At 37.2% G+C, this 20,502-nt stretch overlaps 1 protein-coding gene and 1 non-coding gene across 2 annotated transcripts; one reads left to right on the plus strand and one right to left on the minus strand.

The window, feature by feature from the left end:
* Positions 1 to 401: 401 nt before the first annotated feature.
* On the minus strand, positions 402 to 2,677 carry LOC112167018 (glycine-rich RNA-binding protein 4, mitochondrial). The gene is made up of 5 exons (XM_024303962.2): positions 2,475 to 2,677; positions 1,891 to 1,959; positions 1,688 to 1,794; positions 1,545 to 1,588; positions 402 to 664 (listed from the first exon to the last, which is right to left on the minus strand). The coding sequence occupies exons 1-5, from the start codon at positions 2,575 to 2,577 to the stop codon at positions 661 to 663; spliced, it is 327 nt and encodes a 108-aa protein (XP_024159730.1). The 5' UTR covers positions 2,578 to 2,677; the 3' UTR covers positions 402 to 660.
* A 616-nt stretch (positions 2,678 to 3,293) lies between these two features.
* TRNAL-UAA lies at positions 3,294 to 3,376 on the plus strand. The gene has a single exon. It is a non-coding gene; the product is annotated as a tRNA-Leu (tRNA).
* The last annotated feature ends 17,126 nt before the right edge of the window (positions 3,377 to 20,502 follow it).

Here is a 20,502-nt window from a genome sequence, read left to right on the forward strand (position 1 = left end):
ATTTTTTAATGCTTGTTAGTCTATAATTGAATGAGTAGCTAGTATAAACAAAGGATTTTATTTTTTTTCCTTTTTACTTTGGGATTTGCTAAAAGTACAATCCAAGTTGGATGTGGAACAAGAAGACAATCTCCCTCTATTTAAAAAATTAAAAAAAGTGAAAAATAAAAAATAAAAAATAAAAAATAAAATAAATAAATAAATAATCCATACTCCCTGATTTGCAATCCACATTGCTTTCTATTTTTTGTTGAAAATTTTACCCAAAAAAAAAAAAAAAACCAAATTTAAGTTATTAAAAAAGAAAATATAAACAGTGGATTATATAATGGAAAATGTGAATTTCAATATCCTTAAATACATCATAACAATAATAATAAAAAAAAATAGAAGAAGGAAAATAATCAATTGAAGCTATACCAATTACTAATTAGGATATTTGAGGGGATATGTCTTCCTGTATGCATGCAATAGGACCCAAATTCGTCCAAATTTCTTTCAACATATTACAAGAACAAAACTTCTTCGTCATTCTCCGAAAAAAAAAAAAAACTACTTTTCATATATAAGATTACAGAACTACTGCAAGACCAAGAAAACTAATCAGATTTGAACTTGCTGGTTCCATGATAAGGGAAACGCCAGCATACCAATCCACCTTTACCTGCTCAACGAAGCAACAACTCTTCATATCAACGATCTAACATGTGACAGCAGTAAATTCAGGATGCTGATCCTTCTTTTTTTTTTTATGAAAAGAAGATGCAAATTTAAAATCTGGAATACTTAAGAATCCATAAGCAACTTAATTTGTGAAGGGCTCAACCATAAGCTACCATAATTATGCACTTTAAAGTTGGGCACAGGAACTTGCAGAAATAGGTTGATAGAGAAATTGTTAAACACCGAAATGACAATATCGAATAGCAAGTTAACCCAGAAAAAACGGAGCATGGAGATTTGATTTGAGACAGTTGGGCAATCACAATACCTACTTATTCAATACAAATATTCATGGGAGCAGATGATTGAAAGTTATGGTGTGCAGCCACAATTAATACTCCCTTACAATGAGTATCTTACCAAATAGAGCAATTAATAAGACACATCTACATGACCATCGTGACTAAAGCCTAAAACAAGTCTTCATACTAAAAACCATCAAATAAAATTTTCCCGACCCAAACCTTCCAAGAATACCATATGTCCCTGGTTTCGTTAAGTATATAACAGGCAATGTTTTGTACATGAAATTTGGATAATTTGTATAAAGGCATGCATAACTAGCATGCAGATGAGAAGCAACAACTAGTTGCCAAAGAATACACAGCCACTAATAAAGGAATTCAATCCAACAAAATTAGAAGGTATAAGACTTCACCACTGAACTCCATGGAAATATTGACCAAACCATAGAGAAGAGTGACCAAGCACCTAGAGCTCAATACTAGTGTCAGTCTTCTCTATTATCTCAGAGAGAGAAACAAAAATAGCAGCAAAGCTTTCATGTACAAACTAAACTATACTGGGAACAATGTCATTACCCCTTGTGTGCAAATTCCAAGCGGATCTGTCTGCCATCCAGTAACTGAGAAGAGTCGCAAACATTAACAGCTGATATTAATTCTCATCCCAAAGAACTGCAACACATAAACTACAAAGATATAACCACGATGGATAGAGTTACCTGACCATCCATTTCTTTTAGAGCAGTGCTGGCTTCAGTTTCAGATGAAAACTTCACAAACCCATATCCTTTTGATTTCCCACTCACACGATCGCATATAACTTTAACTGTGAAATATGATAACAGAGTTCCCTCAAGTAAATAGATGACCACCTTCAAGAAAATAAAGACCTAAAATGTAACTGACAGCCTCCTACAATTACCTTCAATAATTTCACCATGCTTTCCAAAAGCATCCTTAAGAACAGGTTCATTTGTATCATAGCAAAGCCCTGCATATTACAGACAACTCCGGTTAAAGTATATCTATATCAAAACCAAGAAACCATGAAGGCAAAAAAAGTTCAGGGTCCTGATTACATATCTTTCGAAGCTTATGTTTTCTCTAGTAATACATGGCCCAAGCACTAAATGTCAAGTACTTGAATAGCAAGCATTCCAGGCCCATGTAAAGCTGAAAGTTCAAAAGGGTTTACACGAAATACACCATTCAATTGCATTTTGCCCTATCAATTAAAGGATGGTACTTCTCCTACTGGAGTCTGCAGTGCTTAAACGCTAGTACATAACACAACTTCCAAATCAAAGCAGTACTCCTATTCGCAATTCACACAGCTTTAGATTAATTTCAAGTGATTTTGGCATATTCAGGATTTCATTGTTAACAGATAACAATTATGCAGCTGGTCTATACGATTTTTGTTGACCCAGAAATTAACTTTGATCGAAAAAATAACAATAGTAATAATAATAAAGAACTGATATGAAGGGAGTAAGATTGAAATACCTCCGACGAACAATTTAGTAGAGGAATGGCGTGCCCATGAATTCCTGGCAGATATACTCCACTTCCGCCAAATGCTAACTCCTCCGCCATTCAACCCTCTCATTTCCGCCTAAGAGGGACGCAAAACGGCGTCGTCATGAGCTGCGAAAACTGAAACTACTCCGGTTGTTGCGCTGATATTAAAATGTTGGCTTTCAGCCGAGAAGTCACTGAGATGGTTAGATAACCCGACCCGTTTTGGGTATTGTGAGAAAATGGGCTTTGCAGGACTTCAACTGGGCCCGACCATTTCAGTCTTCCTTTTACAAACGCCCAAGCCCAATAACCAATGAAGAAACTTGCCCTAGTTCTCTCCAATTCCTTTCTCTTCTCTTATTTTCTCTGAGATAATAGGTACCAAACAGAATTATCAAAAATGTAGGAGATTAATCTCAAGTCATCATGGGTATTGCATTGTTATAATTCTGATAAGAACTTATGATAACTATTACTGAGTAGTTGTTAAATTATATAGCCTGCTATTTTAGGATTTTGCACAAGTCTATTACATTTCCCTTTCTTTTTTCTTTTTTCTTTTTTTCTTTTTTTAAATAAATTACATTTCCGTTTAGCATTGATGAGAATGACAAACATCTGGAACAAGGCATGGGCATAGTATGCAAAAATTGATATTTCACTTTCCCGTTTTGGTTTGTATATGAGATCAAATAACTTAAAAAACACAATGTACAAAAACAAATTTTTTTAAATAATCAATCTCATTAATATATCCCATTAATAAGTAGATAGATTAAATATATTTTGTCATTTAAACATCCAGCTGGTTTGCCCGAGAGGTTAAGGGGGAAGACTTAAGATCTTCTGCACATAAGTGCGCATGGGTTCGAACCCCATAGCCAGCACATTCACATTCAGTAAATTTTATTCTATTTTTACTAAGCTGATTTACTTCAACCAAACACATAAATTTTTAATAAATATCTTACAAACATAACTATCCAATAGAACTAATTCTCACTTCAAATCTTACAATGTTTTATTTAATTTTTTACTAAGCGAATTTACTTCAACTAAAATTTTAAATTTTCTCCAATATCTCAAAAACATTACTATCTAATAAATGAACCAATTCTCACTCCGCATCCTAGTCATTTTGTTATTGCAGAGATTAAAGCTTCGTGAGTTTTATATATAGCAATAACTAAGGCAGATTAAATGTGAATCATGTGATAGATACATAAAAAGCAATCGTGCATCAAGCATTTACCAAGATAGAAGTGTGTTTCACATTCAGTAAATTTTATTTTATTTTTTACTAAGCTGATTTACTTCAACCAAAAACATAAATTTTTAACAAATATCTTACAAACATAACTATCCAATAGAACTAATTCTCACTTCAAATCTTACCGTGTTTTATTTAATTTTTTATTAAGCGAATTTACTTCAACTAAAATTTTAAATTTTCTCCAATATCTCAAAAACATTACTATCTAATAAATGAACCAATTCTCACTCCACATCCTAGTCATTTTGTTATTGCAGAGATTAAAGCTCCGTGAGTTTTATATATAGCAATAACCAAGGCAGATTAAATGTGAATCATGTGATAGATACATAAAAAGCAATCGTGCATCAAGCATTTACCAAGATAGAAGTGTGTTTAGGCCAAATAAGCATGAAGCCATGAGAACAGAAATTTCACCATATTTGTGCATGTCTCCAATATCTTCCCGGCTCCTGTTTTTTTTTTTTAAAAATTTTAAAAATTTTATAAAAAAAAAAACCACCCATGAGAACAGAATTTTGAGGGGAAATATCTCCCTATTCCCTAATGCACTAGGAGACGTGTACATGTCCTAATGAATGGATCGATTCTACTTACTAAAATAATTACAGCACGGATTTGACATAATTACTACAAATGAAGAAAAAGTTACTCGGTGCTCAACTTAGATTTGAACTTGCTTGCTACTTAAAAAGAAGAAAAGCTCAGCATACTAATCCACCTTTACCTGCACGAGAAAGCAACAAATTAAACTTGATATCAACAATCTAAAATGTTGCATAGAGGCATATTCAGAATGCTAATCCTTATTATTCTAGAAACCTGGAAGCATCCAAAAGCAACTTTATTGTGCACGACTCAACCCAGAAGCTACTATAACAGTACACTTTAAAGTTGGGCTCAGCAACTTGCTGCTGCAAATTACACTCCAAAAGTCAGCTTCGAAGCTACTATATTACCATTTTGTAGAAATAGGTTCATAGAGAATATGACACCAACGTGAGAAGTACCATCAAATAACAAATTACCACCCTCAAAACAAATGGAATGTTGGAGATGAGACTTTAGACTGTTGATCAATCTCGTTGCCTATTAATGCAATAGAAGTACGTCATGGGATCAAATGACCGGAAGTTATGATGTGCTCTAGCCACCGACTATCAATCAATATAACTCTAATTATATACAAGGGGAAAAAAAATTCAAAAAAATAAGAAAAAGAGAATCAGCAATCAGCAATCTGCAAAATAATTAACAATACATGTAAAATAGACTAGAAAGAGAGTTTTTTATTCATTTCTTTTATGTTTGTGGCCCAACAAACACAGTTTTTACTAATACTACATGTAAAAGTCTTGTATTACTCTAAAGTAGGGACTTTTATTGCTCTTCAACGGGGGCAATATTGCTGAAACAATTTCATTATGGTAAATACTATAAAGCAAATCAAACAAAACCAATTAAATGAGTGGGTGCAGCTGCCCTCACTGGGCCTTAGCTGCGTCCACCGCCAACGCTAAGTATTGCTCTTATATTTCTACTATTAATTTCCTCCAAAATCTCAACTACAAATGATGCACTGACTTCCTTTTAGCAAACCTATCATTCTCGTTTCATAAGGCTGAACACTTCTGTGATTCTTAGCACAAGAACCAATACGTCAATGGTTTTAAATTTTTAATAGCAAAATCAACACAGTTCATGTGACATATATGCATACAAAACTCCATTCCCTCAAGAGTCAAGACAGATTAGCGTGCAATAGAACTTGGCATTGAGCTTATGTGACAATAATAGTAGCTTGTCTATACCAGGAAGTTTGCAGGAATAGATTGTAACTTGTAAGCAAAATTAATTAAGTAAGCCTGAATTTGGGTAACTCAGCTATATATCATGAGCAATAGAAAAAAGGATTTGCTCAACTTGGCATGATCTGCAATAACTGTTAAGATTAGGCAAGAAATGAAATCTCAAAACATCAATTATTAAGGCTAAAACTTATGAATATATACAATTCTTTTTTGTGTACCACCATCTGTAAACTTACTCACGGTCAACTTATTGAGAAGGTAGATTATACTGCAAGCAAGCTAGCTAGCAAGAATTTCTTTTCTTTTCTTTTTTTGTGAATACGGACAACTAACCCGCTAGGTCGGAGTGGTGGTTCTCCTCCCTAGGATTTCATTATTCATAACTGCCACGAGGGGGACATAGAGTCTATACCTCGGGCTAGATTACATCCATCTTCAATAAGAACATCCTGAATAATATCAGGAGTGTCATCCACCCAAAACTCATCCAGCTTGGATGTACTAGCAAAGTGTGCTAACCGGTGAGCAACACCATTTGCTTCCCTAAAGACATGTCTAAGAAGAATAAAGTTAAACTCTTGCAAATAACGTTTACAATCATCTAGGATAGCACCAACCTCAGACAAGTCTTCACCTTCTCTTGTGAGAGCAGTCAGCATCGTTTCAGAGTCACCTTCCATTTCGACTTCACTCCACTGTTGATGTATGGTGACTAGAAAGCCTGCACAGAGAGCTTCAGCCTCAGCTTGCATCGCTGACTACACATGCGGGATGTACTTGGCTAAGGCAACAACACACTGCCCATCAGCGTCCCTCACCACTACTTGTAAGCGGAAAATAAACTACACATGAAGTTGCACAAATAATAAACACAAGATGAAGATCATACATATATAGCATACAATAACAGAATCAGTTATGAACATGAATAATACCAGCAGTGGTGGAGAAAGCCATCGATATTGCAACAAGGTCTTCTGTGATCCTCTCAACTTAGAAGCTACTATCTATGGGGCTAGAACTGTATGCTATCGTATCAGAGAGGTCACAGGGACCTTGTATTTATATTGTACAGAACAATGAATACCTGCCCATAACAGGTTACTTAATATCATTATTACTGTATCTAACAAAATATATCCGATATATTCTTGCTTGGTTACCAAGCCATTTAGATTTCCAATCGTAAATATTAAATTCACAAATAAATATGAATATCATGGAATAGGTTTTCTCATATTATCTCAGATTACTTTCTCTTTAGGAAACAATAGTTATTACACTTGATATGCATTCATTAGATGTTCATATCAAGTCTTACAATCTCCCACTTGAACATCTAGTGAATCCATGTAATAAGAATATTGCTCAGTATAGACATAGTAATCAACCAAAGTGTGCACAGAGATAAAATGAGTACCTTAATCTAACCAAATCTCTGTCAATGTACAACCATGTTGAAGAACCACAGAAAAGATTCAAAGTTGAAAAAAAAATGATCCCTCTGCAATTACAAAACCCCATGATTATGCATCACATGAGACACTAGAATTATCACTTAATATGTACAGTGTCAATGAATGTGAATTTTAACTCTTGATGCATTTGTACATGGTCCTCTTAATGGTTCAATGTGCAAGAACCTCAACACTCAGTCAATGTTTATAACTAATCATAATGTGTACGTTATCAAAATTTCGATCCACAAAACCAATTGCTGAATGTATACATATATGGTAAAATTCAAAACGGATCAGAACAGAAATCAAAACAAAATGCTGCAGCAAAACAATATATATAACTTAAAACCATGGATAAACTGAATTTTATTGACTTGTAAAATTCAAATGTCAAATACAACTTGATAAGTTCTTAAAACTCAAAATATAAAACTGAAACATTAATCAGAAAACTTAAAAATCAGCTCAAAACAAAACAGAACTCCCACTGAATTTGGCAATACTCCCACTAGACTTCAGTATCCAAAGTAGGCAGAATGCCAATACTTCGTGCATGAGTTTGGAAAGCTGCAACAGATAAGGGTAATTTTGTGAATGGATCAGCCAACTGGTTCTGTGTACTAATCTTCACAATATCAAGCTCCTTATGCTTCACCCTTTCTCTAACACTATAATATTTCAAGTCAATATGCTTGGAGTTGGTTGATCTTTTATTGTTCTTGGTAAAGTAAACTGCAGCTGAGTTGTCACAGTGTACTTTCAATGGTCTGGAAATAATGGAGCTCACTAATTTGGTCTGCTGCAAGAAATTTTTCAGCCACAAGCCTTGACATGTTGCTTCATAGATGGCAATGTACTCTGCCATCATAGTGGAGGTTGCAGTCTGCGTTTGCTTTACACTTTTCCATGCTATAGCTCCTCCAGCAAGCATGAATACATAGCCGGAAGTTGACTTCCCAGAATTAGAATATTGCCCTGCAAAGTCTGCATCCGAAAAGCCCTCAACTTCAAGCTCATTCACTCCCCGGTAAACCAAGCTATAACTTTTGGTTTTCTGCAAGTACCTTAAGATTTTCTTCCCAGCTATCCAGTGTTCGTGTCCTGGATTGGATTGAAACCTAGCTAACATACTTACTGCAAAAGCCAAATCAGGTCTAGTACAGACTTGAGCATACATCAAGCTCCCCACAAGCCTAGAATATGGTTTACTCTTCATGTCTTCTTTCTCAATGTCATTTTTGGGGCATTGACTCTTGTTTAGTTTATCACCCTTAGACATAGGCACTTGTCCTGGAGAACAATTATGCATTTCAAATCTCTTCAATATCTTTGAAATGTAATTTTGCTGAGATAGTCCTAGCAAGTGCTTGGTTCTATCTCTAGTGATTTCTATTCCCAGAACATAGGAAGCCTCTCCCAAGTCTTTCATATCAAAATTACTTGAAAGAAAATACTTGGTTTCCTGCAGCAGCCCCTTATCAGTGCTTGCCAATAAAATATCATCCACATAAAGCACAAGAAAAATAAAATTCCTGCCACTGATTTTCATATACACACATTCATCAACCAAATTTTCTACGAAACCAAAAGAGCACACAACTGCATCAAACTTAAGGTACCACTGTCGTGAGGCTTGTTTCAACCCATAAATTGATTTATTAAGTCTGCAAACTAAGTGTTCAATTCCAGGCTCAATAAAACCTTCTGGTTGTCTCATGTAGATCTCCTCATCCAAGTCTCCATTCAAGAAGGCAGTCTTCACATCCATTTGGTGCAATTCCATGTCGAAATGTGCCACTAAGGCCATAATAATTCTGAAAGCATCCTTAGTGGAAACAGGTGAAAAAGTCTCATTAAAATCTATTCCTTCTTGTTGTGTAAATCCTTTGGCTACTAGCCTAGCCTTATATCTCTCAATGGAGCCATCTGCACATCTCTTGGTTTTGTAAACCCACTTGCAGCCAATTGCTTTATGATTCTTCACAGGTTCCACCAATTCCCAGACTTGATTATCTTCCATCGATTTCATTTCAGCTTTCATTGCTTCCTCCCATTTTAAACGTTGGTCACTTTCAATGGCCTGCTTATAGCTTAAAGGGTCGTTATCATCAGAAAACTCCAAATCTGCCTCCTGCAGGTACACTTCATATTCTGCAGTATTAATTGTTGGTTTTCTAACTCTTGTTGATCTTCTTAAAATCTGGTTATCAGCAGCAAGCTCATTTTGAGCTTCTCCTGCAACTACGTTTTCATTTTGTCCCTCCCCCACAACACCAACTTGAGGTTCTACTTCAATTTCTATTGGATTTGGCAGTTCAACATTTTGAGCTGGTTATTGAACTTGTTGCACAACTTCAAGTTGAGGTTGCAAAACAGGTTCAGCAGGGATATTGAAGTCAAGTGGTGTGCTTGACATCTCAGTTTCATCGTTAGGCAATTCTTGAAACTCAAGCTCAAGATCTTCGAAAGCATGGGAATGATTTATTTCATCAAGGAAAACAGCTCTATTTGTCTCAAAAATTCTGGTGCTATGATCAGGACAATAAAATCTGTAACCAAAAGATCTTTCCGGATAGCCAATAAAATAGGCTGAAACTGTTTTGGGATCTAGTTTTCCAATATGAGGGTTGTAAGGTCTAGCTTCAGCTCTGCATCCCCAAACATGAATGTGATTCACACTAGGCTTTTTATTCTTCCACAGTTCATAAGGTGTTTTTGGGACAGCTTTACTCGGGGTTCTATTTATCAAATAATTTGCCGTTTTCAGTGCATCACCCCAAAGAAATCTAGGTAGTCCAGAGGTACACATCATGCTCCAAACCATGTTTAAAAGAGACTTGTTTCTCCTTTCTGAAATTCCATTGGACAGAGTGTTCTGGGTGTAGTATATTGAGCTTGGATTCCATGTTTTTCTAAATACAGTGCAAAAGGCCCCTTTTGTTGTCCTGCTTCAGTGTATCTACCGTAATATTCTCCCCCTCTATCTGATCTAACTGATTTAATCTCTCTCCCCAATTCTTTTTCTGCTTCAGCTCTAAAGATTATGAATTTCTCTAAAGCTTGAGATTTTTCAGACAACAAGAAAACAATCATCTATGAAAGTGATGAAGTATTTATTTCCACATATGGTGGTGTTTGCAAATGGTCCACAAATATCAGTGTGGATCAACTGAAGTGGTTCAGTGTTTCTAATTGAAGTTTTATTCCTGGATTTAGTAAATTTCCCCTTAAGGCATTCTATACAAGTATCAAAATCTGACCAGTCAAGCTTTGGCAACAAATTTTCCCTTTCCATTCTCTGCAATCTTTCTTTGGAAATATGAGCAAGCCTTCTATGCCATAAAAATGCAGAATTTTCACTGAACTTTCTTTTCTTATTGAAATTTGATTCACCATTTTCAATCAACATCACATCTTTAGGCAGAGAGCAATCAAGCAACCAATAATCATTAATGAAAGGAGCAAAGGCAAGAGATTTCGAACCAAAAGAGACTTTTATTCCTGATAAGTCGATGAAAAAAGTACATCTTTTCTTGACTAAACACGAAACTGAAATAAGATTCCTCTTCATTGAAGGGATATAAAAAACATTCTCTAAATCAAAAGTGGCTCCAGAGCCTAATACTAGCCTAACTGTTCCTATAGCCTTAACTGCTACTCCAATTCCATTTCCCACAGAAATGTTGACTTCATTTTTCCTTGGTGCCCTCCTTGTTATGAAGCCCTGCAAATTGTTTGCAATATGTATAGGTGAGCCTGTGTCAAGAAACCAGGAACTAGGGGAAAATTTTACTAAATTTACTTCAATAGAAAACACTGAAAACCAAGACTTACCCTTTTTCACCAGCCAATCTTTAAAACCCTTACAGTTCTTTTTAATGTGCCCTTCCTTCTTGCAGAAAAAACACTTAAATGTCCCAGATTTCTTGCCCTTAATGACGCCTTTCTTAGGACCAAGTTGATATGGCTTAGTCCCGCTTGTGCCCTCACCAGAATTTGCAGCACTAGACGCTACAGCTTTTCCCTTACCCTTCCATTTCTGCTTGTTAACCAGATTCACGGACACAGTCCTATGGCTCTTAATTAGCTCTTCTTCCTGCACACAAATTGCTATAAGCTCATTCAAGTCCCATTTTTCCTTCTGTGAAAAATATGCAGTCTTCAGTGGGCCAAAACTAGGAGGAAGACGGATCAAGGCCAAGTGAACAATGAAGGCATCAGAGAACACAATCTCCAGTTCACCAAGTCTAGTGGTTATGTGAATGATTTTCATTATATGCTCCCTAACACTCTCTGAGGTGTCAAACTTCATGCCTAAAAGCTGATCTAGTAAGGCTGAAATCTCTGCTTTCTCATTCTCCTTAAACTTCAGGCCAATAGCAGTCATAAATCCCAAAGCCGTATCAGGTTCAGCGACACTACCCCTCACCACAGGTGACATGGTTTGTTTCATAATTAGTTTGGCCATTCTATTGGTCCTATGCCACTCCCTGTGTGTTTCACAATCATTGCCTCAGTACTAGTATCATTCAAAACAGGTTGAGGCTCCCTCAAACACACATCAAGTCCTTGGAGGCCAAGATAAAGCTCAATACGCTCTTTCCATGTTTTAAAATTTGAGCCATTAAGAGGCTCAATGTTATGCAGAGAATAGCCAGAGTTCATAGCTGAAAAAACAAGGAAAAGAAAGAAAATTTTCAGTTTTCTGTTCAAGACTTTAAGGCTTTGTTTGAAAAAAAAAAAAACTTGAATTCAAAATTCATAGCAATCCATAGAAAATTCAAACAAGCAAACAAGTGAAAATTTCACATAGAAAACAAAAAGATCCCCAAAATGCACATTCAATTGGAAGGCTTTACCTATTGGCACAAAGACAATCCAATATACTGTATCTCTTAATTGTAAAACTGAAAAATTAGAACCTAAAATATCCCTGAACTTCCAACACATATTAGCAAGAAGAAAAGATCAGTTCACCAAATATAGTTTCTAAAATTTCATATTACACTATTTTAATTTCAAGAACATAAAAGTCTAATCCCTCTGTTGAAGATACAATTATATTCTAAAAATCAAAGACACAAGTTGCAAGTCTATAACTGAATGGTTCTCAAAATAATCAAATGGCAGATTGATGCTACAACATATACCATAAAACTATTCTGAAAACTTAGAACTTGGCATTGTAAAGATTAAACTTTACGATCAGTTTGTTATCAAATTACAAATTAACAAGATACTGAACACTTAAGGGAGACAATCTTGTCAAAAGCAATTTGTTCATAACAACATACATACATAATTCATAAGATACAGAGTAGTGAAAAGAAAAACACAAAACTCATCACTCAATCACAAGACAATTTCAACAATACAATCAAAATTCATGATCAAGCAAAACAAAATTTAAATTCCATCCGGTCACCATCTACACTAACCTAGATGCACGCCGGGAATGCTTCTAAGGTTCTCATTCAACATCAGAATTATGTATATATGTAAAATTCCAAGTTTTTGAAACGAAAGCTTACCGGTACGCTCCTGCGCTGCAATGAAGTGTTAATTGGAACAAATACACATTCATATAATCATACCAGGGCATACCCATGGGAGAACTTGAAGGAATTTTCAATCAGAAGCTTGAATTCTCAAAAATTGGAATTTTCTCTCACAAAACCTAAAACCCCAAAACTGAAAATTGAAGAGGAGAGAGCATTCTACAAAACTAACGTGTATTTTGGGGTAGCTATATGCGCGTATGCGCTCTTGGGCCAGAAAACAGGCCAAAAAGATTTTATATATATATGGTCTGTGAGTAGACTTGAATAAAAGGAGCAAGCCATAAAAGATTTTAGGCCTGTTCCGTTTTTTTTTTTTTTTTTTTTTTTGAAAATTTTGCAACACAAAACCAAATATTGCAAAAGCCTAATCCAGTTTATTATCATGCAACTAAAGCTCTGATACCAATTGTAAGCGGAAAATAAACTACACATGAAGTTGCACAAATAATAAACACAAGATGAAGATCATACATATATAGCATACAATAACAGAATCAGTTATGAACATGAATAATACCAGCAGTGGTGGAGAAAGCCATCGATATTGTAACAAGGTCTTCTGTGATCCTCTCAACTTAGAAGCTACTATCTATGGGGCTAGAACTGTATGCTATCGTATCAGAGAGGTCACAGGGACCTTGTATTTATATTGTACAGAACAATGAATACCTGCCCATAACAGGTTACTTAATATCATTATTACTGTATCTAACAAAATATATCCGATATATTCTTGCTTGGTTACCAAACCATTTAGATTTCCAATCGTAAATATTAGATTCACAAATAAATACGAATATCATGGAATAGGTTTTCTCATATTATCTCAGATTACTTTCTCTTTAGGAAACAATCGTTATTACACTTGATATGCATTCATTAGATGTTCATATCAAGTCTTACACTACTCCCACACCTCCACTGTCACTAGACTTGTGAAAAGCACCATCCACATTTACTTTGAGCCTCCCACTCGGTGGGAGACACCATTTAGTCCTCGTACGTTTCACCTCGCCTCCAAGCTTAGCATGCACACTCTGGTAGTCAGAGAGGAGTTTGAGAGCCCATGCAGCCATATTGTGGGTATGGCACTCACCCCCGTTCCACACTATATGATTCCTTTCGCACCAGATGGCCCAAAGTGAGACCAAAAACAGATCAATCCTTTGTGAGTCCAGACCATCCATCACAGCTATCAACCACTCCATAATGTCATGCCCAGGACCTCCCTACTCTTCAATTGAACCGGATTATCATCCCAAAAAGACACAATGATGGGACAATCCCTGAATAGATGTAGAGACGTTTCAGTCTCTCTATCACAGAACACGCACTTTAAACTGGGTAGACAAATTTTCTTGGCCAATGCTGCCTTCGTTGGTAAGATACCCTGACACAGCCTCCAAGCAAACGCTCTAATTTTTGGGGGAATGCCTGCCCTCCAAATCTTCCTCCAGAACACCCCAGGAGACCAACCATCATTTCTAGACGTTGAGGTCTGCTCCATTCGCCTCTCAAAATTCCTGGCAACGTGATATCCGCTTTTGAGACTATAGAGACCCCGTCTATCAAAGTGCCACATTAGCTTGTCTGATGAATCTCTTCGACTCAATGGGATACTGGCAATAATGCTCACTTCCTCCTCCATGAACAGTTCTTCTAGTAGAGGTAAAATCCATTCCCTGTCTTCCAGGTCAATGAAATCACTAACCATAAAGTCCTCCGTACCCACCATCGGGAGTGAATAAGGTCGAAAATGGTGAGGGAGTACTGGCAAGTGGCAACCAAGGATCCTGCCACACCGAGACAGAGCTGCCATCTCCAATTTGAAATCTCAGGCCTAGCTTTGATACACCTCTACCCACTAGTATACTTCTCCATGCATATGAGGGGTCATGACCAAGAGTAGCATTCATGAAAGAAGTATTAGGGAAATACCTGGCCTTCAGAAGACGAGCCACTAGTGAATTAGGTCGCTGAAGGAGACGCCACCCCTGTTTTGCAAGAAGGGCTCGGTTAAAGAAGATCATGTTCCTAAACCCCAACCCCCCCCCCCCCCCCCCCCCCCCCCCCCCCTTCATGCTTAGGGCTACAGAGACGATCCCATGCCAGACAATAGATCTTTTTGGCCTCACCTTTATCCCTCCACCAAAACTTCGCTATAGTCTTATGCATGGCAGTTATAAATGTTGTGGGAGTTCAAAGCAACTCATCACGTAGTTAGGTATGGATTGTAAAATTGATTTGATGAGCACTTCCTTCCCTGACACACTCAATGTCTTGTCCCTCCAACCCTGTGTTCTCTTCTCAATCTTCTCATTCAAGAACCAGAAAGCTTCATCTTTCGAATAGCTTAATTCCGTAGGGAGGCCCAAGTATTTGTCATGCTTCTGCACTCGAGTCACTCCCAATAGTCCCGCAAGGCCAAACTGCTCATGGAGAGGCACATTTTTGCTGAAAGATATGCAGCTTTTTTGGAAATTAACTTCTTGCCCTGATGCCTTAGTATAAGTGTGCAGGATGTGTTTAATTGCCCTACATTCTGACCCATCAGCTCTGAAAAAGATGAACGAGTCATCAGCGAAGAAAAGGTGGCTGATGCATGGGGCTCCGCTGCAGATTGTGACTCCATATATGCAACACATCTTGTCTCTTCGCCACTGATATTAACCTGGATAGAGCCTCTACACACAATAGGAATAAATAAGGGGAGATGGAGTCCCCTTGCCGTAATCCACGGGACGGTTTAAGTAACCCTCTAGCCTCTCCATTAACCATGAAAGAATAGGTAACTGTCTCCACACATCCCATAATCCAACCTATCCATTCCCTACAGAACCCAAATTGCTCCATTACTGCCTCCAAGAAACCCCACTCCACAAGGTCGTACTCTTTTCTCATGTCTAGTTTCAAAGCACAAAACCCTACTCCTCCACTTCTCAGACGCTTTAGACAATGAGAAATCTCAAAAGCCACAAGGTAATTATCATAAATCAGTCTGCCTGGAATGAATGCGCTTTGAGATTGGGAGATGATCGAGATGCTCCAAAAGCGGCTTCAATCTGTTTGCCAAAATTTTGGAACCAATTTTGTACAAAACATTGCATAAACTAATTGGTCGAAGTTGACTTACAGTCTCAGGGGCTTTCACCTTGGGAATGAGAGTGACATGGGTACTATTAATTTGGCGCAACACCTCTCTTGAGCTCAGGAAGGTCCTAACTGCATCAACCACGTCTGAGCCAACAATAGACCAGAACTGTTGGTAAAAACAAGGAGCGAATCCGTCCGGGCCAGGGGCTTTGGAAGGATTCATTTGTTTCAGGGCCAACCAAACTTCCTCGTTACTTATGGCAGCTTTCAAACTCCTGTTCATCTCTTCCGTAATGACTTTGGGAAGCGCCGATGTTACTTCCCTAATATTCGGCTGGCATGATGAGGTGAAAAGGTCCCTGAAATAAGAAAATATAACACCCTCAATGTCATCATCTTCTGTTCTCCAGATGCCATTAGAGTCCCTCAGACCCTTAATTAAATTCTTCCGCCTTCTGTTCGTAGCACATTGATGAAAGAACCTCGTATTCATATCTCCATCAGCAAGCCACAGAACCCTAGACCGCTAGCTGCCTCCAAAAGGTCTCCTCCTTTTGTAGTAAAGTTTTGAACTTTGTTTCTAGGGTTAATCTATCATGTATTGGTGGAACTGAAGGAGCTCTATCGAAAAAACTCCCCAACTTTTCTCTGACTTCTTCTATTTCCCTCTTCAGACCACTAAAGCGCGCATGACTCCATGTAATTAATGCCTCCCTCGTATTAATTAGTAATCTTATTACTAACCCGAGAAAAGGGATCAGCTCCAGTTGCAGTCTCCCACCCCGCTTCAACAACTGCTTTACAATCATCCTTTCTTGTGTAGTCCAATTTCCCATTTAAATTCATCCAAAGATTTCAAATCATCTCTTTCTTACTCTTATGAATTTGAGAGACATAACAACCAACACATCTTGTTCATGCAAGCCTACAGAGTTGGGTAACTTTCTCAATTGATTTCTCTTGTGGAAAATCCAAATCAATCAGACAACAGAACAAGCAGATAACATGAACACAAAAACAAAGAAAAGAAACTCACTCTTACTCACCCCAACAATCCAAAAATAGAATGATGATCCATCACCGCACAACAAAATTCCTCTATCAGTGCCGTGAAACTCATCCAATGTTGTTTTCTTATCATCAAGCTTCAAGCACATTTTCATAGTGAAAGCTGAATTACTGTTCAAATCTCGGTTCACAATTTATTAGCATGGGTACCTAATATAATTAATATTAGGTTCTTATACCACAAATAGCAAAAGAGCTAAGGCATAATTCATAAATAAGACGATATGCATAGCACTTACAACTGACAAGCATTCCCATAAAGCAACCCAAGATAAACAAAGGATTAAGTTCATTAACTATTGAATTCCCAAACAAAACAAGCTCCTAAACCTGATCATCACTTAGATAAATGATTACAAGTTCATTAACTGTTTTGTTTCCTTTACCTACAATGAATAAAATATGGATATATATACAAACTGAAGAAGACAAACTATAAATAAACAAGTGCGATTTGGGAGAGATGCATAGTGCATGTGCCAATTCAAATGGACAAGGCAAGTAGTGGATCCTGAGATTACATATATACAACTGGACAAATTCAAACTACAACCTAAACAAGTCCTGGTTTAGAACAAGAACCAATACGTTACAGTTCGTATAGCAAATTTATAGATCCAGAAGATAGATTAGCGTGCAAGGGAAAATGGCATGAAACTTGGATTACAATTATAGTAGCTAGCTTGTTTAGAAAATGCCAGTATATGCCTTTAAATATGCAGGAGTAAATTTCTCTCAATTTGACCGGAATATGGGTGAGAGAGATTTTATTCACACATCTTCAATTACTCAATGCACATCCCTGTTTTTTGAAAGTTTTTTTTTTATTACACTTTTACGGAGTTTTACCAATTTTTATAAAAACCTAAAAAATAATAATTACATTATCAAATCACGAACGCCAAAACTTTCAATTTGTTGTTCCCTTGATAATGTTCACAACACAATCCAATTCCTTTTTCTTTTTCTTTTTTTTTGACTTTGTCAAGGGGAACCCAAAGGTTTCTTAGACTCAAAATAAACTCCTTCGGCACATGTAAAATGCTCCAACTGTGCATTGCAGCACAGTGCATGTTGATTATGCGCAGTGATGAATAAGATTGCAACAAAAAGTGAACTGGTTGGATATAATAAAGGGCATGTCATGTAGTTGGATATAATCATGATTCGTGAATGATAAATAATAGTTGATATAGAAGGTCGCTTGGATTCCTTTCCATGGCTTCCAACAAATTTCATAGGAGGTGAGAGTCTTTCCAACTAAGAACTCAAATTTGTTTAGTTTCATGAAGTAATAATCAGGTTTTCCTCTCTTTGGTTACCTATTATTTACTTAAATGATCAAAAAGGTGATTAGGGGTGAACCAAGATGATGAACATGATTACATGAAGTGGTTTTGTGAGAGATGACGATGAACTGGTTCATGGAAGAAGACGATGAACTAGGTGGTGGTTGAGGTGGATTCGGGCAAAATAGATAGTTTATGGGAAAAAATTAGACCAAAAAAATTGGAATGTGTATTTAGTAATAGGTGATGTGCAGATAAAATTCTCTATGGGTGATTCAACTATATATTTTAGGAAGTTTCATGACACTGAACCAGCAAGTAGGCAACAAACGCTCACAAAATCTGAACCATGCTAATAGAATATAAGGTGCTAAAAGATTTCCTACAACATTGTCTTCTAATTAGCTACAATAAGCATTCTCAAAAAAAAAAAAAAAAATAGCTACAATAAGACGTTACTAGTAAACTGACTGGTTAGCTGCAATAAGACGTTACACGTAAACTAATGCTAAACAAGCATGTATAAATTAACTACAATCTGACAATGTACACATACTCATATAGCTAGGCTCACAACGGATGCGCATTTCTTCCATCAAGCATCTACCTTCAATTTAAGCACTAGTTGCCCTCACACACCCACACTTTTAGAGGATTGCCCATATGAAGTTGACTACTACAAGGTTGATCATTATATATAGAGAAAAATGCACCATCAGTGCCTCAACTCTTGTGCACCGATCAAGTTGATACATGGACTCTCAATGGTATCAATGTGATACATGAACCCATATTTTGCTATCAACGACGTACTTCCATCAAATTTCTCAAACGGGAACGTTAAAAAAGTCACTTGCCATGCACGTGGGCCCAAAAAAGGGCAAACATGTCTTTTTGCCCAAATGCAGCCCAATTTTTATTTTTACACAATTTTCTCTCTTCTCTTCTTCTTCTTCTTCTTCTTCCTCCTCCTCCTCCTCCTTTGTTTAGTAGTTCAGTCCAATGAAGAAGGTAAAGAACAAGTCTTTTATGTCGTGAACTGTGTGCTTATAATTCAATAGCAGCGAACCCATATTAGATTGAGGCTCTTCCATTTGTATCCCTTCTGATGCCATGTGAAAAGACAGAGACCATAAACGAAATCTTGCAGCGGCTATCACGCTCGCATTGATTGCATCTGATAATTGGATTAGTGAGGACGAAGAAAACCCAGGCCACGGTGGTCGCCACCTCACAACTCCAGCTGATTTCTATCCCATTTTTGTATTTGTTTCGTCAAAGGTGGGCCTCCCCGGACTGAAGAAGGAAGAATTGAAGGTTGAGCTGGAGGAAGGGAATGTCCTTCATATCAGTGGAGAGAGAAGCAGGGAGCAGGAGGAGAAGAACGACAAGTGGCATAGGGTAGAGAGGAGCAGCGGCAAGTTCTTGAGGAGGTTCAGGCTGCCAGTACTTCGTCGCCTCCACCCTACCAGAGCCTCGAGTTCACCGTCAAGTCGCTGTAAGTGATTTCTGGGCAAGCATTGATTAATGGGTTTTTTATCTAGCTCCTAAGGAAAGAAAGCATAGAGCTTGAGTCTATGTTTAACAAATGGTTTTTTGATTTTGAATGATGTCAAATGCCAATTGATTGGATAATATATTGTTTTCCAGATTTGATTTTGGTTTGTTAATCGAATTTCAATTTTGGTCAAGACTTGCAAGTGGAATTGCTACAATTTAAGAGATTTTTTGGATAGTGGAGCACCTGCATCTGTTTGCGTCTGGTTTACAATGGCAATGCATTCATACCATCTGCATTCTGGGCCCTTTTCTTTATCTTCTTCAACCTCACTTTCCCTCATTAATTTGCTTCGTACGCTGTTGAAGGTTTGTGTACAATTTGTTGTGTTTTGGTTTTGATTGGAGAACTGGGTTTTGGCAATTTGTTGAGTTTTGGTTGTGATTAGAGAACTGGGTTTCGGTTTAATGGAGCATTGCTTTTGTAAAGTTTGGAACTTTGTATTGAGCTGAAATCAAAATTGCATTGAACATTTTGTATGCTTAAACTTAGAGTTGAGGTAGTGGAGGTTGGAGAGGCATGCGGTTCTGGAAAATGACGACCGAGGGAATGGTGGTCATCCCCTATGGAAAAATGGCGGGAAATCAAGGTCTGGTAGAGTCTGGAGTCATTTAAGTCATTTCATGGCATTTTTGGGGTCCACATGCTTGCCATGTCAGACATCTGACGGAGCCGTCAGTGAAATGTGACGGAAGTACCTCGTTGATAGCAAAATATGGGTTCAGTTATCACATTGATACAATTGAGAGTCCGAGTATCAACTTGACCGGTGCCCAAGAGTTGAGGCACTGATGGTACATTTTTCTCTTATATATAACAACAAGCATAGGCATCTGAGCCCCTTTTGTGCACTCTCAAGGCTAAATTCTCTCTCATATATGTTATGCACTTCCAAAAGTA

The sequence above is a fragment of the Rosa chinensis genome, chromosome 5 (assembly GCF_002994745.2).
Source record: "Rosa chinensis cultivar Old Blush chromosome 5, RchiOBHm-V2, whole genome shotgun sequence".
Lineage (NCBI taxonomy): Eukaryota > Viridiplantae > Streptophyta > Magnoliopsida > Rosales > Rosaceae > Rosa > Rosa chinensis.

What these genes read in the sequence shown, in the direction of transcription:
- LOC112167018 (XM_024303962.2), bottom strand. Translation starts at nt 2,577, where the DNA reads ATGAGAGGGTTGAATGGCGGAGGAGTTAGCATTTGGCGGAAGTGGAGT. An exon ending in TACTAAATTGTTCGTCGGAG is followed by an intron (nt 1,960 to 2,474) that starts GTATTTCAATCT and finishes TGTAATATGCAG; the next exon opens with GGCTTTGCTATGATACAAAT. An exon ending in TAAAAGAAATGGATGGTCAG is followed by an intron (nt 1,589 to 1,687) that starts GTAACTCTATCC and finishes GACTCTTCTCAG; the next exon opens with TTACTGGATGGCAGACAGAT.